Here is a 22510-nt window from a genome sequence, read left to right as displayed (position 1 = left end):
TCGTTGTGTGTGTGGTGTGGTTGTGTGTGTGGTTGTGTGTGTGGTGTGTGTGTCTGGTGTGTGTGGTGTGTGTGCGGTGTGTGTGGTTGTGTGTGTGGTGTGTGTGGTTGTGTGTGTGGTGTGTGTGGTTGTGTGTGGTGTGTGTGGTTGTGTGTGGTTGTGTGTGTGTGTGGGGTTGTGTGTGTGGTGTGTGTGGTTGTGTGTGTGGTGTGTGTGGTTGTGTGTCTGGTGTGTGTGGTTGTGTTCAGTGTGTGTTCAGTGTGTGTGGTTGTGTGTGGTTGTGTGTGTGGTGTGTGTGGTTGTGTGTCTGGTGTGTGTGGTTGTGTGTGTGGTGTGTGTGGTTGTGTGTCTGGTGTGTGTGGTTGTGTGTCTGGTGTGTGTGTGGTGTGTGTGGTTGTGTGTCTGGTGTGTGTGGTTGTGTTCAGTGTGTGTGGTTGTGTGTCTGGTGTGTGTGGTTGTGTGTCTGGTGTGTGTGGTTGTGTGTGTGGTGTGTGTGGTTGTGTGTCTGGTGTGTGTGGTTGTGTGTGTGGTGTGTGTGGTTGTGTGTCTGGTGTGTGTGGTTGTGTTCAGTGTGTGTGGTTGTATGTGTGGTGTGTGTGGTTGTGTTCAGTGTGTGTGGTTGTGTGTGTGGTGTGTGTGGTTGTGTGTGTGGTGGTGTGTGTGGATGTTTGTGTGGTGTGTGTGGTTGTGTGTCTGGTGTGTGTGGTTGTGTGTCTGGTGTTTGTGGTTGTGTGTGTGGTGTATGTGGTTGTGTGTCTGGTGTGTGTGGTGTGTGGTTGTGTGTGTGGTGTGTGTGGTTGTGTGTGTGGTTGTGTGTCTGGTGTGTGTGGTTGTGTGTCTGGTGTGTGTGGTTGTGTGTGTGGTGTGTGTGGTTGTGTGTCTGGTGTGTGTGGTTGTGTGTGGTTGTGTGTCTGGTGTGTGTGGTTGTGTGTGTGGTTGTGTGTGTGGTTGTGTGTGTTTGTGTGTCTGGTGTGTGTGGTTGTGTGTGTTGTGTGTGTGGTTCTGTGTCTGGTGTGTGTCGTTGTGTGTGTGGTGTGGTTGTGTGTGTGGTTGTGTGTGTGGTGTGTGTGATTGTGTGTCTGGTGTGTGTGGTGTGTGTGCGGTGTGTGTGGTTGTGTGTGTGGTGTGTGTGGTTGTGTGTGTGGTGTGTGTGGTTGTGTGTGGTGTGTGTGGTTGTGTGTGGTTGTGTGTGTGTGGGGTTGTGTGTGTGGTGTGTGTGGTTGTGTGTGTGGTGTGTGTGGTTGTGTGTCTGGTGTGTTCAGTGTGTGTGGTTGTGTGTGTGGTGTGTGTGGTTGTGTCTCTGGTGTGTGTGGTTGTGTGTGTGGTGTGTGTGGTTGTGTGTGTGGTGTGTGTGGTTGTGTGTCTGGTGTGTGTGGTTGTGTTCTGTGTGTGTGGTTGTATGTGTGGTGTGTGTGGTTGTGTTCAGTGTGTGGTTGTGTGTGGTTGTGTGTCTGGTGTGTGTGGTTGTGTGTGTGGTTGTGTGTGGTTGTGTGTCTGGTGTGTGTGGTTGTGTGTCTGGTGTGTGTGGTTGTGTGTGTGGTGTGTGTGGTTGTGTGTGTGGTTGTGTGTGGTTGTGTGTCTGTTGTGTGTGGTTGTGTTTCTGGTGTGTGTGGTTGTGTGTGTGGTGTGTGTGGTTGTGTGTCTGGTGTGTGGGGTTGTGTGTGGTTGTGTGTGGTTGTGTGTCTGGTGTGTGTGGTTGTGTGTGTGGTTGTGTGTGTGGTTGTGTGTGTTTGTGTGTCTGGTGTGTGTGGTTGTGTGTGTGGTGTGTGTGGTTCTGTGTCTGGTGTGTGTCGTTGTGTGTGTGGTGTGTGTGTGGTTGTGTGTGTGGTTGTGTGTCTGGTGTGTGTGGTGTGTGTGGTTGTGTGTGGTGTGTGTGGTTGTGTGTGTGGTGTGTGTGGTTGTGTGTGTGGTGTGTGTGGTGTGTGTGGTGTTTGTGGTTGTGTGTGTGGTTGTGTGTGTGGTGTGTGTGGTTGTGTGTCTGGTGTGTGTGGTTGTGTTCAGAGTGTGTGGTTGTGTGTGTGGTGTGTGTGTCTGGTGTGTGTGGTTGTGTGTGTGGTGTGTGTGGTTGTGTGTTTGGTGTGTGTGGTTGTGTGTCTGGTGTGTGTGGTTGTGTTCAGTGTGTGTGGTTGTATGTGTGGTGTGTGTGGTTGTGTTCAGTGTGTGTGGTGGTGTGTGTGGTTGTGTGTGTGGTGTGTGTGGTTGTGTGTCTGGTGTGTGTGGTTGTGTGTCTGGTGTGTGTGGTTGTGTGTGTGGTGTGTGTGGTTGTGTGTCTGGTGTGTGTGGTGTGTGGTTGTGTGTGTGGTGTGTGTGGTTGTGTGTGTGGTTGTGTGTGGTTGTGTGTAGTTGTGTGTCTGGTGTGTGTGGTTGTGTGTGTGGTGTGTGTGGTTGTGTGTCTGGTGTGTGTGGTTGTGTGTGGTTGTGTGTCTGGTGTGTGTGGTTGTGTGTGTGGTGTGTGTGGTTCTGTGTCTGGTGTGTGTCGTTGTGTGTGTGGTGTGTGTGGTTGTGTGTGTGGTGTGTGTGGTTGTGTGTCTGGTGTGTGTGGTTGTGTGTGTGGTTGTGTGTGTGGTTGTGTGTGTTTGTGTGTCTGGTGTGTGTGGTTGTGTGTGTGGTGTGTGTGGTTCTGTGTCTGGTGTGTGTCGTTGTGTGTCTGGTGTGTGTGGTTGTGTGTGTGGTGTGTGTGGTTGTGTGTCTGGTGTGTGTGGTGTGTGTGGTTGTGTGTGGTGTGTGTGGTTGTGTGTGTGGTGTGTGTGGTTGTGTGTGTGGTGTGTGTGGTGTGTGTGGTTGTGTGTGGTGTGTGTGGTTGTGTGTGTGTGTGTGTGTGGTTGTGTGTGTGGTGTGTGTGGTTGTGTGGCTGGTGTGTGTGGTTGTGTGTGTGGTGTGTGTGGTTGTGTGTCTGGTGTGTGTGGTTGTGTATGGTTGTGTGTCTGTTGTGTGTGGTTGTGTGTGTTTGTGTGTCTGGTGTGTGTGGTGTGTGTGGTTGTGTGTGTGGTGTGTGTGGTTCTGTGTCTGGTGTGTGTCGTTGTGTGTGTGGTGTGTGTGGTTGTGTGTCTGGTGTGTGTGGTGTGTGTGTGGTTGTGTGTGTGGTGTGTGTGGTTGTGTGTCTGGTGTGTGTGGTGTGTGTGGTTGTGTTTGGTGTGTGTCGTTGTGTTTGTGGTATGTATGGTTGTGTGTGTGGTGTTTGTGGTGTGTGTGGCGTGTGTGTGGTTGTGTGTCTGGTGTGTGTGGTTGTGTGTCTGGTGTGTGTGGTTGTGTGTGTGGTTGTGTGTCTGGTGTGTGTGGTTGTGTTCAGTGTGTGTGGTTGTATGTGTGGTGTGTGTGGTTGTGTTCAGTGTGTGTGGTGGTGTGTGTGGTTGTGTGTGTGGTGTGTGTGGTTGTGTGTCTGGTGTGTGTGGTTGTGTGTTTGGTGTGTGTGGTTGTGTGTGTGGTGTGTGTGGTTGTGTGTCTGGTTTTTTGTGGTGTGTGGTTGTGTGTGTGGTTGTGTGTGTGGTTGTGTGTGGTTGTGTGTGGTTGTGTGTCTGGTGTATGTGGTTGTGTGTGTGGTGTGTGTGGTTGTGTGTCTGGTGTGTGTGGTTGTGTGTGGTTGTGTGTGGTTGTGTGTGGTTGTGTGTCTGGTGTATGTGGTTGTGTGTGTGGTGTGTGTGGTTGTGTGTCTGGTGTGTGTGGTTGTGTGTGGTTGTGTGTCTGGTGTGTGTGGTTGTGTGTGTGGTGTGTGTGGTTGTGTGTGTGGTTGTGTGTGTTTGTGTGTCTGGTGTGTGTGGTTGTGTGTGTGGTGTGTGTGGTTCTGTGTCTGGTGTGTGTCGTTGTGTGTGTGGTGTGTGTGTGGTTGTGTGTGTGGTTGTGTGTGTGGTTGTGTGTGGTTGTGTGTCTGGTGTGTGTGGTTGTGTGTGGGGTTGTGTGTGTGGTTGTGTGTCTGGTGTGTGTGGTTGTGTGTCTGGTGTGTGTGGTTGTGTGTCTGGTGTGTGTGGTTGTGTTCAGTGTGTGTGGTTGTATGTGTGGTGTGTGTGGTTGTGTTCAGTGTGTGTGGTGGTGTGTGTGGTTGTGTGTGTGGTGTGTGTGGTTGTGTGTCTGGTGTGTGTGTGGTTGTGTGTCTGGTGTGTGTGGTTGTGTGTGTGGTGTGTGTGGTTGTGTGTCTGGTGTGTGTGGTGTGTGTGGTTGTGTGTGTGGTTGTGTGTGGTTGTGTGTCTGGTGTGTGTGGTTGTGTGTGTGGTGTGTGTGGTTGTGTGTGTGGTGTGTGTGGTGTGTCGTGGTGTGTGTGGTTGTGTGTCTGGTGTGTGTGGTGTGTGTGTGGTTGTGTGTGTGGTGTGTGTGGTTGTGTGTCTGGTGTGTGTGGTGTGTGTGGTTGTGTGTGTGGTGTGTGTGGTGTGTGTGGTTGTGTGTCTGGTGTGTGTGGTTGTGTGTCTGGTGTGTGTGGTTGTGTGTCGTTGTGTGTGTGGTGTGTGTGGTTGTGTGTCTGGTGTGTGTGGTGTGTGTGTGGTTGTGTGTGTGGTGTGTGTGGTTCTGTGTCTGGTGTGTGTGGTTGTGTGTGGTTGTGTGTGTGGTGTGTATGGTTGTGTGTGTGGTGTGTGTGTCGTGTGTGTGGTTGTGTGTCTGGTGTGTGTGGTTGTGTGTCTGGTGTGTGTGGTTGTGTGTGGTTGTGTGTCTGGTGTGTGTGGTTGTGTGTGGGGTTGTGTGTGTGGTTGTGTGTCTGGTGTGTGTGGTTGTGTGTCTGGTGTGTGTGGTTGTGTGTCTGGTGTGTGTGGTTGTGTTCAGTGTGTGTGGTTGTATGTGTGGTGTGTGTGGTTGTGTTCAGTGTGTGTGGTGGTGTGTGTGGTTGTGTGTGTGGTGTGTGTGGTTGTGTGTCTGGTGTGTGTGTGGTTGTGTGTCTGGTGTGTGTGGTTGTGTGTTGTGTGTGTGTGGTTGTGTGTCTGGTGTGTGTGGTGTGTGTGGTTGTGTGTGTGGTTGTGTGTGGTTGTGTGTCTGGTGTGTGTGGTTGTGTGTGTGGTGTGTGTGGTTGTGTGTCTGGTGTGTGTGGTTGTGTGTGGTTGTGTGTCTGGTGTGTGTGGTTGTGTGTGTGGTGTGTTGTTGTGTGTGTCTGGTGTGTGTGGTTGTGTGTGTGGTGTGTGTGGTTCTGTGTCTGGTGTGTCGTTGTGTGTGTGGTGTGTGTGTGGTTGTGTGTGTGGTTGTGTGTGGTTGTGTGTCTGGTGTGTGTGGTTGTGTGTGGTGTGTGTGGTTGTGTGTGTGGTGTGTGTGGTTGTGTGTGTGGTGTGTGTGGTTGTGTGTCTGGTGTGTGTGGTTGTGTGTGTGGTGTGTGTGGTTGTGTGTCTGGTGTGTGTGGTGTGTGTGGTTGTGTGTGGTGTGTGTATGGTTGTGTGTGTGGTGTTTGTGGTGTGTGTGGCGTGTGTGTGGTTGTGTGTCTGGTGTGTGTGGTTGTGTGTGGTTGTGTGTCTGGTGTGTGTGGTTGTGTGTGTGGTTGTGTTTCTGGTGTGTGTGGTTGTGTTCAGTGTGTGTGGTTGTATGTGTGGTGTGTGTGGTTGTGTTCAGTGTGTGTGGTGGTGTATTAGGTTGTGTGTGTGGTGTGTGTGGTTGTGTGTCTGGTGTGTGTGGTTGTGTGTCTGGTGTGTGTGGTGTGTGTGTGGTTGTGTGTGTGGTGTGTGTGGTTGTGTGTCTGGTGTGTGTGGTGTGTGTGGTTGTGTGTGTGGTGTGTGTGGTGTGTGTGGTTGTGTGTCTGGTGTGTGTGGTTGTGTGTCTGGTGTGTGTGGTTGTGTGTCGTTGTGTGTGTGGTGTGTGTGGTTGTGTGTCTGGTGTGTGTGGTGTGTGTGTGGTTGTGTGTGTGGTGTGTGTGGTTCTGTGTCTGGTGTGTGTGGTTGTGTGTGGTTGTGTGTGTGGTGTTTCTGGTTGTGTGTGTGGTGTGTGTGTCGTGTGTGTGGTTGTGTGTCTGGTGTGTGTGGTTGTGTGTCTGGTGTGTGTGGTTGTGTGTGGTTGTGTGTCTGGTGTGTGTGGTTGTGTGTGGGGTTGTGTGTGTGGTTGTGTGTCTGGTGTGTGTGGTTGTGTGTCTGGTGTGTGTGGTTGTGTGTCTGGTGTGTGTGGTTGTGTTCAGTGTGTGTGGTTGTATGTGTGGTGTGTGTGGTTGTGTTCAGTGTGTGTGGTGGTGTGTGTGGTTGTGTGTGTGGTGTGTGTGGTTGTGTGTCTGGTGTGTGTGTGGTTGTGTGTCTGGTGTGTGTGGTTGTGTGTTGTGTGTGTGTGGTTGTGTGTCTGGTGTGTGTGGTGTGTGTGGTTGTGTGTGTGGTTGTGTGTGGTTGTGTGTCTGGTGTGTGTGGTTGTGTGTGTGGTGTGTGTGGTTGTGTGTCTGGTGTGTGTGGTTGTGTGTGGTTGTGTGTCTGGTGTGTGTGGTTGTGTGTGTGGTGTGTTGTTGTGTGTGTCTGGTGTGTGTGGTTGTGTGTGTGGTGTGTGTGGTTCTGTGTCTGGTGTGTCGTTGTGTGTGTGGTGTGTGTGTGGTTGTGTGTGTGGTTGTGTGTGGTTGTGTGTCTGGTGTGTGTGGTTGTGTGTGGTGTGTGTGGTTGTGTGTGTGGTGTGTGTGGTTGTGTGTGTGGTGTGTGTGGTTGTGTGTCTGGTGTGTGTGGTTGTGTGTGTGGTGTGTGTGGTTGTGTGTCTGGTGTGTGTGGTGTGTGTGGTTGTGTGTGGTGTGTGTATGGTTGTGTGTGTGGTGTTTGTGGTGTGTGTGGCGTGTGTGTGGTTGTGTGTCTGGTGTGTGTGGTTGTGTGTGGTTGTGTGTCTGGTGTGTGTGGTTGTGTGTGTGGTTGTGTTTCTGGTGTGTGTGGTTGTGTTCAGTGTGTGTGGTTGTATGTGTGGTGTGTGTGGTTGTGTTCAGTGTGTGTGGTGGTGTATTAGGTTGTGTGTGTGGTGTGTGTGGTTGTGTGTCTGGTGTGTGTGGTTGTGTGTCTGGTGTGTGTGGTTGTGTGTGTGGTGTGTGTGGTTGTGTGTCTGGTGTGTGTGGTGTGTGGTTGTGTGTGTGGTTGTGTGTGTGGTTGTGTGTGGTTGTGTGTGGTTGTGTGTCTGGTGTGTGTGGTTGTGTGTGTGGTGTGTGTGGTTGTGTGTCTGGTGTGTGTGGTTGTGTGTGGTTGTGTGTCTGGTGTGTGTGGTTGTGTGTGTGGTGTGTGTGGTTGTGTGTGTGGTTGTGTGTGTTTGTGTGTCTGGTGTGTGTGGTTGTGTGTGTGGTGTGTGTGTGTTTCTGTGTCTGGTGTGTGTCGTTGTGTGTGTGGTTGTGTGTGTGGTTGTGTGTGTGGTGTGTGTGGTTGTGTGTTTGGTGTGTGTGGTGTGTGTGGTTGTGTGTGTGTGTGGTTGTGTGTGTGTGGTTGTGTGTCTGGTGTGTGTGGTTGTGTGTGTGGTGTGTGTGGTTGTGTGTCTGGTGTGTGTGGTTGTGTGTCTGTTGTGTGTGGTTGTGTGTGTTTGTGTGTCTGGTGTGTGTGGTGTGTGTCGTTGTGTGTGTGGTGTGTGTCTGGTGTGTGTGGTGTGTGTGTGGTTGTGTGTGTGGTGTGTGTGGTTCTGTGTCTGGTGTGTGTGGTGTGTGTGGTTGTGTGTGGTGTGTGTGGTTGTGTGTGCTGTGTGTATGGTTGTGTGTGTGGTGTGTGTGTCGTGTGTGTGGTTGTGTGTCTGGTGTGTGTGGTTGTGTGTCTGGTTTGTGTGGTTGTGTGTCTGGTGTGTGTGGTTGTGTGTGTGGTGTGTGTGGTTGTGTGTGTGGGGTTGTGTGTGTGGTTGTGTGTCTGGTGTGTGTGGTTGTGTGTCTGGTGTGTGTGGTTGTGTGTCTGGTGTGTGTGGTTGTGTTCAGTGTGTGTGGTTGTATGTGTGGTGTGTGTGGTTGTGTTCAGTGTGTGTGGTGGTGTGTGTGGTTGTGTGTGTGGTGTGTGTGGTTGTGTGTCTGGTGTGTGTGTGTGGTTGTGTGTCTGGTGTGTGTGGTTGTGTGTGTGGTGTGTGTGGTTGTGTGTCTGGTGTGTGTGGTGTGTGTGGTTGTGTGTGTGGTTGTGTGTGGTTGTGTGTCTGGTGTGTGTGGTTGTGTGTGTGGTGTGTGTGGTTGTGTGTCTGGTGTGTGTGGTTGTGTGTGGTTGTGTGTCTGGTGTGTGTGGTTGTGTGTGTGGTGTGTGTGGTTGTGTGTGTGGTTGTGTGTGTCTGGTGTGTGTGGTTGTGTGTGTGGTGTGTGTGGTTGTGTGTCTGGTGTGTGTGGTTGTGTGTGGTTGTGTGTCTGGTGTGTGTGGTTGTGTGTGTGGTGTGTGTGGTTGTGTGTGTGGTTGTGTGTGTCTGGTGTGTGTGGTTGTGTGTGTGGTGTGTGTGGTTCTGTGTCTGGTGTGTGGTTGTGTGTGTGGTGTGTGTGTGGTTGTGTGTGTGGTTGTGTGTGTGGTTGTGTGTGGTGTGTGTGGTTGTGTGTGTGGTTGTGTGTGTGGTGTGTGTGGTTGTGTGTGTGGTGTGTGTGGTTGTGTGTCTGGTGTGTGTGGTTGTGTGTGTGGTGTGTGTGGTTGTGTGTCTGGTGTGTGTGGTTGTGTGTGGTTGTGTGTCTGTTGTGTGTGGTTGTGTGTGTTTCTGTGTGTGGTGTGTGTGGTGTGTGTTTGTGTGTGTGGTGTGTGTGGTTCTGTGTCTGGTGTGTGTCGTGGTGTGTGTGGTTGTGTGTCTGGTGTGTGTGGTTGTGTGTGTGGTGTGTGTGGTTGTGTGTCTGGTGTGTGTGGTGTGTGTGGTGTGTGTGGTTGTGTGTGGTGTGTGTGGTTGTGTGTGTGGTGTGTATGGTTGTGTGTGTGGTGTGTGTGGTGTGTGTGTGGTGGTGTGTCTGGTGTGTGTGGTGTGTGTGGTGGTGTGTGTGGTTCTGTGTCTGGTGTGTGTCGTGGTGTGTGTGGTTGTGTGTCTGGTGTGTTGTTGTGTGTGTGGTGTGTGTGGTTGTGTGTCTGGTGTGTGTGGTGTGTGTGGTTGTGTGTGGTGTGTGTGGTTGTGTGTGTGGTGTGTATGGTGGTGTGTGTGGTGTGTGTGTGGTTGTGTGTGTGGTGTGTGTGGTTGTGTGTGGTGTGTGTGGTTGTGTGTGTGGTGTGTGTGGTTGTGTGTGTGGTGTGTGTGGTGTGTGTGGTTGTGTGTGGTGTGTGTGGTTGTGGGTGGTTGTGTGTGTGGTTGTGTGTGTGGTGTGTGTGGTTTTGTGTGTGGTGTGTGTGGTTGTGTGTCTGGTGTGTGTGGTGGTGTGTGTGGTTGTGTGTCTGGTGTGTGTGGTTGTGTGTGGTTGTGTGTCTGTTGTGTGTGGTTGTGTGTGTTTGTGTGTCTGGTGTGTGTGGTGTGTGTGGTTGTGTGTGTGGTGTGTGTGGTTCTGTGTCTGGTGTGTGTCGTGGTGTGTGTGGTTGTGTGTCTGGTGTGTGTGGTGTGTGTGTGGTTGTGTGTGTGGTGTGTGTGGTTGTGTGTCTGGTGTGTGTGGTGTGTGTGGTGTGTGTGGTTGTGTGTGGTGTGTGTGGTTGTGTGTGTGGTGTGTATGGTTGTGTGTGTGGTGTGTGTGGTGTGTGTGTGGTTGTGTGTCGTGTGTGTGGTGTGTGTGGTGGTGTGTGTGGTTCTGTGTTTGGTGTGTCGTGGTGTGTGTGGTTGTGTGTCTGGTGTGTGTGGTGTGTGTGTGGTTGTGTGTGTGGTGTGTGTGGTTCTGTGTCTGGTTTGTGTCGTGGTGTGTGTGGTTGTGTGTCTGGTGTGTGTGGTGTGTGTGTGGTTGTGTGTGTGGTGTGTGTGGTTGTGTGTCTGGTGTGTGTGGTGTGTGTGGTTGTGTGTGTGGTGTGTGTGGTGTGTGTGGTTGTGTGTCTGGTGTGTGTGGTTGTGTGTCTGGTGTGTGTGGTTGTGTGTGTGGTTTTGTGTGTGGTTGTGTGTCTGGTGTGTGTGGTTGTGTGTCTGGTGTGTGTGGTTGTGTGTCTGGTGTGTGTGGTTGTGTGTGTGGTGTGTGTGGTTGTGTGTGGTGTGTGTGGTTGTGTGTGTGGTGTGTGTGGTGTGTGTGTGTGTGGTTGTGTGTGTGGTGTGTGTGGTGTGTCTGGTGTGTGTGGTTGTGTGTCTGGTGTGTGTGGTTGTATGTCTGGTGTGTGTGGTTGTGTGTCTGGTGTGTGTGGTTGTGTGTCTGGTGTGTGTGGTTGTGTGTGTGGTGTGTGTGGTTGTGTGTGGTGTGTGTGGTTGTGTGTGTGGTGTGTGTGGTTGTGTGTGTGGTGTGTGTGTGTGTGGTGTGTGTGGTGTGTGTGGTGTGTGTGTGGTTGTGTGTCTGGTGTGTGTGGTGTGTGTGGTTGTGTGTGTGGTGTGTGGTTGTGTGTCTGGTGTGTGTGGTTGTGTGTCTGGTGTGTGTGGTTGTGTGTCTGGTGTGCTTGGTTGTGTGTGTGGTGTGTGTGGTTGTGTGTCTGGTGTGTGTGGTTGTGTGTCTGGTGTGTGTGGTGTGTCTGGTGTGTGTGGTTGTGTGTGTGGTTGTGTGTGGTTGTGTGTCTGGTGTGTGTGGTGTGTGTGGTTGTGTGTGTGGTGTGTGTGGTTGTGTGTGTGGTGTGTGTGGTTGTGTGTGTGGTGTGTGTGGTTGTGTGTGGTGTGTGTGTGGTGTGTGTGGTTGTGTGTGTGGTGTGTGTGGTGTGTGGTTGTGTGTGTGGTGTGTGTGGTTGTGTGTGTGGTTGTGAGTGTGGTGTGTGTGGTTGTGTGTGTGGTGTGTGTGGTTGTGTGTGTGGCGTGTGTGGTTGTGTGTGGTATGTGTGCGATTGTGTGTCTGGTGTGTGTGGTGCGTGTGGTTGTGTGTGTGGTGTGTGTGGTTGTGTGTCTGGTGTGTGTGGTTGTGTGTCTGGTGTGTGTGGTTGTGTGTCTGGTGTGTGTGGTTGTGTGTGTGGTGTGTGTGGTTGTGTGTCTGGTGTGTGTGGTTGAGTGTCTGGTGTGTGTGGTGTGTCTGGTGTATGTGGTTGTGTGTGTGGTTGTGTGTGTGGTGTGTGGTTGTGTGTGTGGTTGTGTGTGGTTGTGTGTCTGGTGTGTGTGGTGTGTGTGGTTGTGTGTGTGGTGTGTGTGGTTGTGTGTGTGGTGTGTGTGGTTGTGTGTGTGGCGTGTGTGGTTGTGTGTGGTGTGTGTGTGGTGTGTGTGGTTGTGTGTGTGGTGTGTGTGGTGTGTGGTTGTGTGTGTGGTGTGTGTGGTTGTGTGTGTGGTTGAGTGTGGTTGTGTGTTCAGTGTGTGTGGTGTGTGTGGTTGTGTGTGTGGTGTGTGTGGTTGTGTGTGTGGCGTGTGTGGTTGTGTGTGGTGTGTGTGGTTGTGTGTGTGGTGTGTGTGTGGTGTGTGTGGTTGTGTGTGTGGTGTGTGGTTGTGTGTGTGGCGTGTGTGGTTGTGTGTGGTGTGTGTCGTTGTGTTTGGTTGTGTGTGTGGTGTGTGTGTGGTGTGTTTGGTTGTGTGTGTGGTGTGTGTGGTTGTGTGTGTGGTGTGTGTGGTTGTACCCAGCGGTTCTAGGTCTGAGCGTTGTTGTGTCTGCTTGTGAAAGATTCCGAGATTTCAAGTGAGCTCCTGAATGTTGAAGAGGACACGTGTTCTGTTGTGAATATTTAATGATGTGTGAAAGTGAGCGCAAATACTCGGCGGGTCTGGGTATCTACGGACGACCACGCGAGAGAAGGGAAGGAGAGAGAGGAGGAGAGGAGGAAGATGAGAGATCAGAGGGAGAGAAGGGGTTAGGGAATGAGGGAGAGGGAGGGTTTACAAAAATAACAGGGATTTGTGATGGAAAGAGGAGGTGGAGGAGTGTACAGAGAGGGAGAGGAGAGGAGGTTTAGCTGAGAGAAGGGGGAAGGAATAAAGGGAGCAAAGATGAAATTTGACACAGAGAGAGGGGGATGATGGAGAGGGGGGAAGAGAAACAGCCTTGTCACTTGTCAGGAGGGTAAGCTGTTCCATCAGGCTGCAGTGAAAACAGGGCGGAGGAGAGAGACAACAGGAACAGAGGGAGAGGGGAAGAGAGAGGAGAGGTATATATTTATGTTTGTGATGCTACATTACCTCACTACTCAGCATCACGCATCAGAGATAGACAAATAATGAGGGAGGGAGGGAGGGAGGGAGGGAGGGAGGGAGGGAGGGAGGGAGGGAGGGAGGGAGGGAGGGAGGGAGGGAGAGCCGAAGGACAGACAGTGGAGGATAAAATATTGCCTAGTGTTGATGTGTGACAGTAGATGTTGTCTACTGTGCCCCATTGGATACATGATTGACTTTGGATAGGAACAGCATACCAAATGGAGGTGTCTGTGTATAAAGCTGTTCAGCGTCGTTAGGCTCTGGAGTGGGCTAAAAGCCCAGAGTCACAACGATGACATAGTCCTGAACATGACTGGAGTTACTGTTATAAGATGTTATAAGATATTGTATGGGACTGTCCTCAAAAGGGCTTGTTTTCGCAATCCTGAAATTCATGAACCTCCCTTATTGGCCTGATTGTAATAAAATGTCCACTGTGTGTTTCTGTGTGTCATTGTTATTCCTAGTGCAGCGCAGTGTTCATAATGTGTTTGTGATGAGAACAGTGGCAGGTCCTATCAGCCTAAAGAAACAGGAATGTGTTGACATACAGCAGGTAACTCTAAAGATAACTGTATTTGTCAGCCAAGTGGGAATAAAAGTTTCAGAAATGGACCTCGCTTCAAAACCCACAGAACTGAAGGTATCCCAGAGCTATTTAAAGGAAGGAAAACTGTTGTTAATGAAAAACTATTAATATGGTTGTATCTTAGTTACGGCTGGGTGGTGTAGCGACTGACTTGATTTCCTGGTGTCAGAGTTGAATAATGATGATTACTGCAGGGTGGTCTGAGACGACGGAGGAGGCGTGACAGAAATACAGATCACACTACAGCTAACTTAGGAAACTATAAACCAGAATAACAAATGCATGCTTTCTCACAACACGTATTGAATACTACATACCGTAGCCTTTCCTCGAAAAATGAACAGTTGATATTTTGATTGAATAGAATCGTCTATAGGGTCCTGTGTTCATTGACTTACAGTACAGTGTCACATTCCTACATTACCTCATTATGCGAATCCGGGATCAATCAGAATTCTGACACATTTCATAGGGAAATGGGACTTTTCTCAGAACAACCATTGATTGAGTTAGGGGTTAAAGGTCAGCCCATAAGACATTTGACAGAAATCAGGAAGACGTGTTGTCACGGCAACTGAGTGCCTGGTCAGCTGGGTCTCGTTTGGAGGTATTTGTGTGTGTGTCTGACAGAGCGGGAGAGAGAGAGAGAAAGAGATAGAGTTGGAGCGAAAAAAGGGCAGAGGGAGCGAAAGAGAGATGAGAGAAAGAGAGGTGGAGAGAGTGAGAGAGAGGGAGAGAGAGTGGGGGAGAAAAGGGGAGAGAGCAGGAGAGAGCAAGGGAGAGAGAGGGAGTGAGAGAGAGAGAGAGAGCGAGAGGGGGGCTGCTATTGAACAAGACTTATATGTAGTTCTGTGTACATGTGTGAATGTTTGTTTGGGTGGAAATAGGATGTCAGTAACAATGTCTTGCTGATTGCGGTGTAATTAGGTGGGAGGGTTAGGGGTTAATGGTCAGATGACTGACTCACCCCATAAGACATTTGACAGAAAGCAGGAAGACGTGTTGTCACGGAAACTGAGAGAGAGAGAGAGAGAGAGAGAGAGAGAGAGAGAGAGGGAGGAAGGGAGAGAGTGGGAGAGAGCAGGCACAAGCGGGAAAGAGCGAAAGAGGAAGAGAGATGGAGAGGGAGGGAGAGAGAGAGAGAGATAGAGGGAGAAAAAGTGGAAGAGAAAATGGGAGAGCGGGAAAGAGCGAGAGAGGGAGCGAGACGGAGTGAGAGAGAGCAAGAGAGAAAAGGGGAGAGAGAGAGAGAGGGAGCGAGCGAGCGAGAGAGAGAGAGAGGATGTCAGTAACAATATCTTGCTGATTGTATTGTGCTAAAGTTGCATCTGCAACGATTTGATTGTAAAACACTGATTCAAGTTGCTGAACTACTCTGTTCTTCTTTCCCACCAGTTTAGCAGAGGGGAGATGGGATCCTGTCTCTAACTGAGTACTTCATCCCTCCATTCAACTGTTCTTCTCCTCATCCCTCCATCCTGTCCTGTCCTGGTCTGGTGTGGTCCGGTGTGGTCTGGTGTGGTCCGGTGTGGTCTGGTGTGCAGCCTGAGGGAGCTGTGGTTCTGATGAGAGCTCTGGAAGGTAAAGCCAGAGAGAGGAGCACAGAGGACCCGCTATGGCCAGCGGTACGTACTTTAATACTGGCTACTACACCTTCCCTAATATGTTAACTATAGCTCTGGTCTCTTCTCCTTCCTCCTCTAACCTTCTTGTTTCTCCTGTCCCTTGTAGCAGCAGACGGTGTAGGGAGCCTGGGGAGCCTGGGGGTGGAGCATCACCTCAGTGTCCATGACCACATGGTGAATGACCACGGAGCCTGGGCCACCGCCATGAACAACCTGGGCATTGTACCCATGAGCCTCAGAGGGCAGCAACTGGTCTCAGGTAAGGCATTGGCAGACCTCCTTCTCACCCCTTCTCACCCTCCTCCACTTTATCCCCCTCTCCTCTGCTTAGAAATTCTTCAGTCAAATGTTTCAATATTGTCGAGACCATAAGGAAGGAAAGAGTCCCCATGGACTAGGTTTGGAAACGTATGAGAAGATCGTAAAGGCATCAGGTGAACTTTGCACTTCCATCAAGAGTCCCATTATTCCTATGATGGCATCCTACTCCTCCATCACCTCCACAGCTCCACCCACAGGGCAGGCCAGTCAATGATTACCATAGAACTAGAATAGATAGATACTGTATATCCCTGTGGCTGGGAAACCAGGCTACAGCATGCTATACCAAACCAGCTCTGCCAATCCCTTTACTGGGCAGCAGAGTCGTTATTCTATGTTAAACTGTGTTCTAGTCTATTTGCTGGGGGATAGTTTGAGGAGGTAAGTATGCTGAGATAGAAGACATCGTCCAGGTGCATACAATCCCCTTTGTTTTCTTATAATAATACAATATTCAGATTTATACAAGGAAGAACTAAGAAGATATGACCTAAGATTCGGTATATATTACAAGTCAAATCCCACAGACTACCATTGTCTTCTGACAATCATCATCGATAATCACATTTCCCAAATTCCGTACTCAATTCCTCAGCACTTGCCCACTGTAGGACTGTTGTACTTGTTGTGTCCCCATCAGCAGCTAGATAACAAGGGGATTATCTAGACATTGTTCCCTCCCTGCAGAGTGGCTGACTGAGGATAGGAACAATACACTGAAACCTCTGGTCTCTTCTCTAATGGCCCGACTACATGTCTGTCTCTACTCTGATGCTAATGGTGTGTGTGTGTGTGTGTGTGTGTGTGTGTGTGTGTGTGTGTGTGTGTGTGTGTGTGTGTGTGTGTGTGTGTGTGTGTGTGTGTGTGTGTGTGTGTGTGTGTGTGTGTGTGTGTGCGTCCTATTATAATTACCATTATGACAGTGTAGTCACCGAGGATAGAGGGAAATCCGGCTGATTAAAATTCATGAACAGATTTCAGATCATGCATATTTATGGAGGTTGAGATGGAAGGCTCTGTCATTTGAATTGTATATTTTGAGTTCATTTCATTTGGAGCTGTCTGGGAAATCAGTCCTGACTGAGCTTCTGGATGATTAGCTAAGCTTCTCGCTAGGAGACTTTGCTTAATAGATTCTTGTTGGAAAAAATGCCTCGGGTCCTTTGCACTGGATGACATTTTGGCCTATATATATATATATATATATATATATATACATACATACATACATACATACATACATACATACACACACACACACACACACACACACACACACACACACACACACACACACACACACACACACACACACACACACACACACACACACAGAGAGAGAGGGTTTGGGTACTTCAAAGAGGACCCAGTCACACTCAGGCCTTAGAGAAAGAACAGATTCTTCTCGACCAATAACATTAATGTTATTATTTTTATAAAGTGGACAGGACTGGAAAGACAGTCACACACACACTGTGAGAACTAGCCGAGTGAGGTTCTTCCAGACCAATAAGACTTTTATAACGGCTAAGGAGGACAGGGCTGGAAAACACTCAGCTTTAAAATGTCCCCAACATCTGGTTGTAATAAATATGTATGTTTTGTTCTGTCTCCTCTTATGTTATTCAAGTATATAACACAAGAAACCACTCTATGGACTATTATATGAAACGTATGTAATACTATACATGTCTAACATATAGTCTGGGCCTCTGTCATGATCCCTGGTGAGTCTGCGGTTAAAGTTTAACCACACTGATCTCACTGGTTTGGTATTTTCAGTTATGGATTTATATTAAAAATGGTAAGCTCCTCCAAATGTACAGGTGCTCTACCGTTTTATTTGGACTTCATTTCAACTTGTTTCATGAAATCCATTAGGTTTCTATCAGGATTCTCAGTGATCAGTCCCTATATATAGCAGCTTCCCTGCGCTCTGAGGTGTCATTGTGAGAGCTGCATTGTGAAGTTCATTAAATAAGCACACAGGGAGGTTTGGAAGCTGAGTTTGTGTAAACCCTGAACAACTGAATACATGGATTTAACTCCGGAAAGCTGAGTTGTTTGGATAAATATATTGTAATATGAAGCCGTGCCTTCAGAAAGTATTCACACCCTTTGTCTTTTTCCACATTGTGTAGCATTACAAAGTGGTATTCAAATGGATTTAATACATTTTTTTTGCCATCGATCTACACAAAATGCTAATATCTAAGTGGAAGAAAAATTCTAACATTTGTCAAAAAATCTATGAAAAATAAAACAGTAATATATCTTCAATATATTGGAGGCTGAAAAGATTTAGCATGGGCCCTCAGATCCTCAAAAAGTTCTACAGCTGCACCATTGAGAGCATCTTGACTGGCTACATCACCGCTGGTTATGGCAGCTGCTTGGCATCCGACCGAAAGGCGCTACAGAGGGTACATCACTGGAGCTGAGCTCCCTGATATCCAGGACCTCTATACCAGGCGGTGTCAGAGGAAGGCCCTAAACATTTTCAAAGACTCCAGCCACCCAAGTCATAGACTATGTTTCCATTAACTTGTGCAGTGATTTTTGGAAGACATTTAGAAAGTTCACATAGAAAATAGGTGCATCAATTTCAGTTTAGGGTGCATTTCCATGTAACTATTGTGTGTCGATCAAAACAGCTGGACGTAATGATGTCACACCCCAACAAAAACGTTTCTGAAAAAACCTACAGTGTCTAATAAAAAGTGGTTGAAGTGTTTCCATTACCCATTTAGGTAAATTACGCATTAATAAATTGGCAACACCTATCTGTTTCATGTCTCAGGTAGCCTGCGAAAACCAGTATGGATAGAATGCAATAATTTACACATATGTGCCAACGTATCGCCACAGTTTGTGCCATGGTAAAACTTGCACTCCAGTAAATCTGAAATAATTGGAAGTGAAACTTGCCAGCCAACCAGAAAAGCAAGGCGAAGCAATTGAGGCATTTGGTTGGGAGCGTTGGGTTGGTGGCTGAGAGGTGGCTGGTTCGGGTCCACGATTCCACTCGGTGGGGGATCTGTCGATGTGCTCTTGGGCGGGGAGCTTGACCCTGGTTGCTCCTGTGGGTCGCTCTGGATGAGATCTTCTGCTAGATGACTGGAATGTGATTGTCACAGCTGTCAGAAGGAGCGGACCAAGATGCAACGTTTTCGTAGTTCCACATATTTATTTAACCTCTCTAAGGTAGGTGGGACGAAATCGTCCCGCACTATTCAACAGCCAGTGACACATCAGAGCGCCAAATTTAAAACCACAAAATGTCATAATTCAAAGTTCTCAAACATAGGACTATTTTACACCATTTGAAAGACAAGACTCTCGTTAATCTAACCACATTGTCCGATTTCAAAAAGGCTTTACAGCGAAAGCCAAACATTAGATTATGTTAGGAGAGTACATAGCCAGAAATAACCACACAGCCATTTTTCAAGCAAGCATATATGTCACTAAAAACAAAAACACAGCTAAATGCAGCACTAACCTTTGATGATCTTCATCAGATGACACTCCTAGGACATTATGTTATACAATACATGTATGTTTTAATTCAATCAAGTTCATATTTATATAAAAAAACAGCTTTATACATTAGCATGTGATGTTCAGAACTAGCAACTAGCATACACATCACAAACTTCCGGTGAATTTACTTAATTACTCAGCATAAAACGTTCACAAAATACATAACAATTATTTTTAGAATTATAGATACAGAACTCTTTTATGCAATCGCGGTGTCAGATTTTAAAATAGCTTTTCGGCGAAAGCACATTTTGCAATATTCTGAGTAGATAGCCCGGCCATCACGGCTAGCTAATTTGACACCCACCAAGTTTGGCCCTCACCAAACTCAGATTTACTATAAGAAAAATGATGTTGATGTTGGGCGATGTTGTATTCATTCAAAGACTGAAAGAACAAAATGGAGAATTCACATGAACGCGCATCTCCAGTGTCACTGTCCTTAGCCTGACCAGTAACAAACAGAGCTGCTGTACTTAACCCAGAGACTGCAGACATCTCATTACACTTTCTGGCGCCTTCTGAGAGCCAATGGAAGCCTTAGAAAATGTCACGTTACAGCACAGATGCTGTATTTTCGAGAGGCTAAAGAAGGACAATAAATTGTCAGACAGGGCACTTCCTGTATGGAATCTTCTCAGGTTTTGGCCTGCCATATGAGTTATGTTATACTCACAGACACCATTCAAACAGTTTTAGAAACTTTAGGGTGTTTTCTATCCAAATCTACTATATGCATATTCTCGTTTCTGGGCAAGAGTAGTAACCAGTTTAAATCGGGTACGTTTTTTATCCGGCCGTGCAAATTCTGCCCCCTAGCCCCAACAGGTTAACCAGTGAAACCGAATGCAACAATTAAACACTTCAAAATATACACAAAACAACAACCGTGACGCAGGAGGATCAAATACACTCACAACGAATAATCACCCACAAACACATGTGAAACAAACATAAACTAAAATAGGACCTCCAATTAGAGACAACGACAACCTGCTGCCTCTAATTGGAGGTCATGCCAAACAACACCAACATAGAAATGCAAAACTAGAAACTGAACATAGACATACAAAAACAGACAAACACCCCCTGTTACGCCCTGACCTACTCTACCATAGAAAATAACCACTCACTATGGTCAGGACGTGACAGTACCCCCCCCAAAAGTGCGGACTCCGACCTCGCCTAAAAAACAACACAACACAAAGGGAGGGTAGGGTGGGTGACAACTGTCTATGGCGGCGGCTTTGGTTCTGGGTGTGGTACACCCACTGACCGCTGATCCCCCCGCTTCTGTATGACCGGAGGAACCAGACCATGGATCCTCACCAGATGCTTCAGACCACCAACCGCCACTGAAAACTCTGGGCTAAAGTCCGCCGCTGAAGACTCGGGGCTGCAGGCCGCCGCTGAAGGCTCTGGGCTGCAGACCGCCGCTGATGACTCTGGGCTGCCAACAGCCGCTGATGACTCTGGGCTGCAGACCGCCGCTGATGACTCTGGGCTGCAGACCGTCGCTGGAGACTCGGGGCTGCAGACAGTCGCTGGAGGCTCGGGGCTGCAGACCGTCGCTGGAGGCTCCGGACTGGGAGGCGTCGCTGTGGAGGCTCCGGACTGGGAGGCGTCGCTGGAGGCTCCGGACTGGGGAGCGTCGCTGGAGGCTCCAGGCTGAGAAGCGTCACTAGAGGCTCCGGACTGAAGAGCGTCACTGGAGGCTCCGGACTGAAGAGCCGTCTCTGTAGGTTCCGGACTGGGGACCTTCGCTGCAGGCTCTGTGCCATGGATCATCACTACTGGTTCCTCGTCATGGATAATCACTGGAGGCTTTGTGCCATGGATCATCATTGGAGGCTCCGGGCCATGGATCATCAAATGAGGCTTCGTGCCTTGGATCATCCCTACAGGCTCCGGGCCATGGATCATCACTGGAGGCTTCGTGCCATGGATTAACACTACAGGCTCTGGGCCATGGATCATCACTGGAGGCCTCATGCCATGGATTATCGCTGGAGACGTCGGACCATTGACCATCACTAGAGGCTTCCTACGGGGTGCTGGAACTGGTCTCACCAGACTAGGGAGACGCACTGCGGACCGCGTGTTCAAAGCAGGCATCGGCCTTACCGGGCTATGGTGGCGCACTGGAGGGAGAGTGCGCGGAGCAGGCACAGGGAACACTGGGCCTTGGAGGCGCACTGGAGGTCTGCTACGTGGGACTGGCATAGGAGGCACCAGGCTAGTAACACGCACCTTCGGGCTAGTGCAGGGAGCAGGAACAGGACGTACTGGGCTATGGTGGCGCACTGGAGGAAGAGTGCGTGGAGCAGGCACAGGGTACACTGGGTCTTGGAGGCGCACTGGAGCTCTGGAGCGCATGGCCTGCACAACCCGCCCTGGCTGGATGCTCAACTCCGCTCAATAACTGCGGGGTGCGGGCACAGTTCGCACCGGCCTTTGAATGCGCCCTGACGACACAGTACGGTGTCTGCTCCATCACTTGCTCCCCACAGTAAGCACGGGAAGTTGTCTCAGGATTCCATCCTGACTCTGCCCAACTCCCCTTGTGCCCCCCCCCCCCCCCTCCCCCCCAAAAATTGTTTGGGGGCTGCCTCTCAGCCTTGCCTTTCGGTACATATAGAGCCTCGTAGTATCGTCGCTCCTCTTTCGCTGCTTTGATTACCTCCCTCGGACGATGATACTCCCCAGCCTGCCTCCAGGGTCCTTTACCAGCCAAAATCTCCTCCCAAGTCCATTCCTACAGATACTTCTGCGTCTCCTTACCACGCTGCTTGGTCCTTCTTTGGTGGGTGATTCTGTCACAGCTGTTAGAAGGAGCGGACCAAGATGCAGCGTTTTCGTAGTTCCACATATTTATTTAACCAGTGAAACCGAATGCAACAATTAAACACTTCAAAATATACACAAAACAACAACCGTGATGCAGGAGGATCAAATACACTCACAACGAATAATCACCCACAAACACATGTGAAACAAACATCAACTAAAATAGGTCCTCCAATTAGAGACAACGACAACCTGCTGCCTCTAATTGGAGGTCATGCCACACAACACCAACATAGAAATGCAAAACTAGAAACTGAACATAGACATACAAAAACAGACAAACACCCCCTGTCACGCCCTGACCAACTCTACCACAGAAAATAACCACTCACTATGGTCAGGACGTGACAGTGATGTAAATGTTGAGCGGCTTCACTGCAGGTAGATTGTGTTTTAAAATTCCATAAAAATAAATCAGGCATTCATGAAAGTCAGCACAATCCTTGTCCTGCAAAGAAACCTATTTTTTATAGTTGAATTTTTTTATTTTGCAGCAGTAGTCCTAGGCGTTTAGAATGAAATGTGGATTGGAGCTTTATAGTTACGCTGTGACATCACGTGCCCCACCTACCTTCAAAATGATTCTGCAATCATTATTTATTAGAAAAACACGATTCCATAATAATTTGTCACAATAAAGAAAGAAAGTGTGTGTGTATGTCTGTGTGTCTGTGTGTGTGCGTCTCCGCGTTCGTGTGTGTGTGTATGTGTGTGGGAATCCTAAAAGGATGCCTCTATCTTTGTAGTGACTGGGTGTATTGATACACCATCCAAAGTGTAATTAATAACTCCACCATACTCAAAGGGATATTCAATGTCTGCTTTTTTTTACCCATCTATCAATAGGTGCCCTTCTTTGCGAGGCATTGGAAAATCTCCCTGGTCTTTGTGGTTGAATCTGTGTTTGAAATTCACTGCTCGACTGAGGGACCACACAGATAATTGTCTGTGTGGTACATGTTAAACTCTACTTTTGCACACAGAGCGAGTCCATGCAAATTATTATGTGACTTGTTAAGCAAATGTATACTCCTGCACTTATTTTGGCTTGCCATAACAAAGGGGTTGAATACTTATTGACACAAGACATTTCAGCTTTTAATTTTGTATAAATTTGTAACAGCTTCAGAAAACATAACTCCACTTTGATATTATGGGCTATTATGTGTAGGTCAGTGACAAAATTCAGGCTGTAACACAACAACATGTGGAATAAATCAAGGGGTGTGAACACTTTCTGAAGGCACTGTAGGACTGTTATTACACTGGGGGAAAAAGATCACTGCATTGAGTGTACTAGATTTTGTACTTTCTTGAGTGTGACTGGAAAGTCAAGGCAGAGTTTGACTGGCTGATTTGATTGGTTTCACCCTATCCAACCCTCTCAGATCTGGGATTACATGAGGAAAAGAAGGAAGGAAAGAACCAGACCGGTGGTTCCATTGGGTCAGTACTGTACTGTACAGTCCTTCTCCTCAATCAGCTAAGAGACAGCAGGGCTGGACGGCTGGATTGGATCCTCCTAAGAGCCAAGGGAAAGACAGATTAATACTGATATCTTCCTGGAGCACAGAACTCAGGTTCAACAGAGAGA

At 48.7% G+C, this 22510-nt stretch overlaps 1 protein-coding gene across 2 annotated transcripts in view; it reads left to right on the top strand.

The window, feature by feature from the left end:
- enox1 (ecto-NOX disulfide-thiol exchanger 1) overlaps positions 1 to 22510 on the top strand; it is a 127723-nt gene that overhangs the window by 77401 nt on the left and 27812 nt on the right. For both annotated transcript variants that reach the window (XM_045707661.2, XM_045707659.2), the window contains exons 2-3: positions 13976 to 14205; positions 14312 to 14464. In XM_045707661.2, coding sequence (XP_045563617.1) covers positions 14196 to 14205; positions 14312 to 14464 — 163 coding nt within the window. In that variant the 5' untranslated portion in view covers positions 13976 to 14195. The remainder of the gene's footprint in view (positions 1 to 13975; positions 14206 to 14311; positions 14465 to 22510) is intronic.

Source organism: Salmo salar, chromosome 25 (genome assembly GCF_965601325.2).
Source record: "Salmo salar chromosome 25, fSalSal1, whole genome shotgun sequence".
Lineage (NCBI taxonomy): Eukaryota > Metazoa > Chordata > Actinopteri > Salmoniformes > Salmonidae > Salmo > Salmo salar.
The sequence above is the reverse complement of the archived record's forward strand: the minus strand, read 5'-3'. Positions and strand labels throughout refer to the sequence as shown.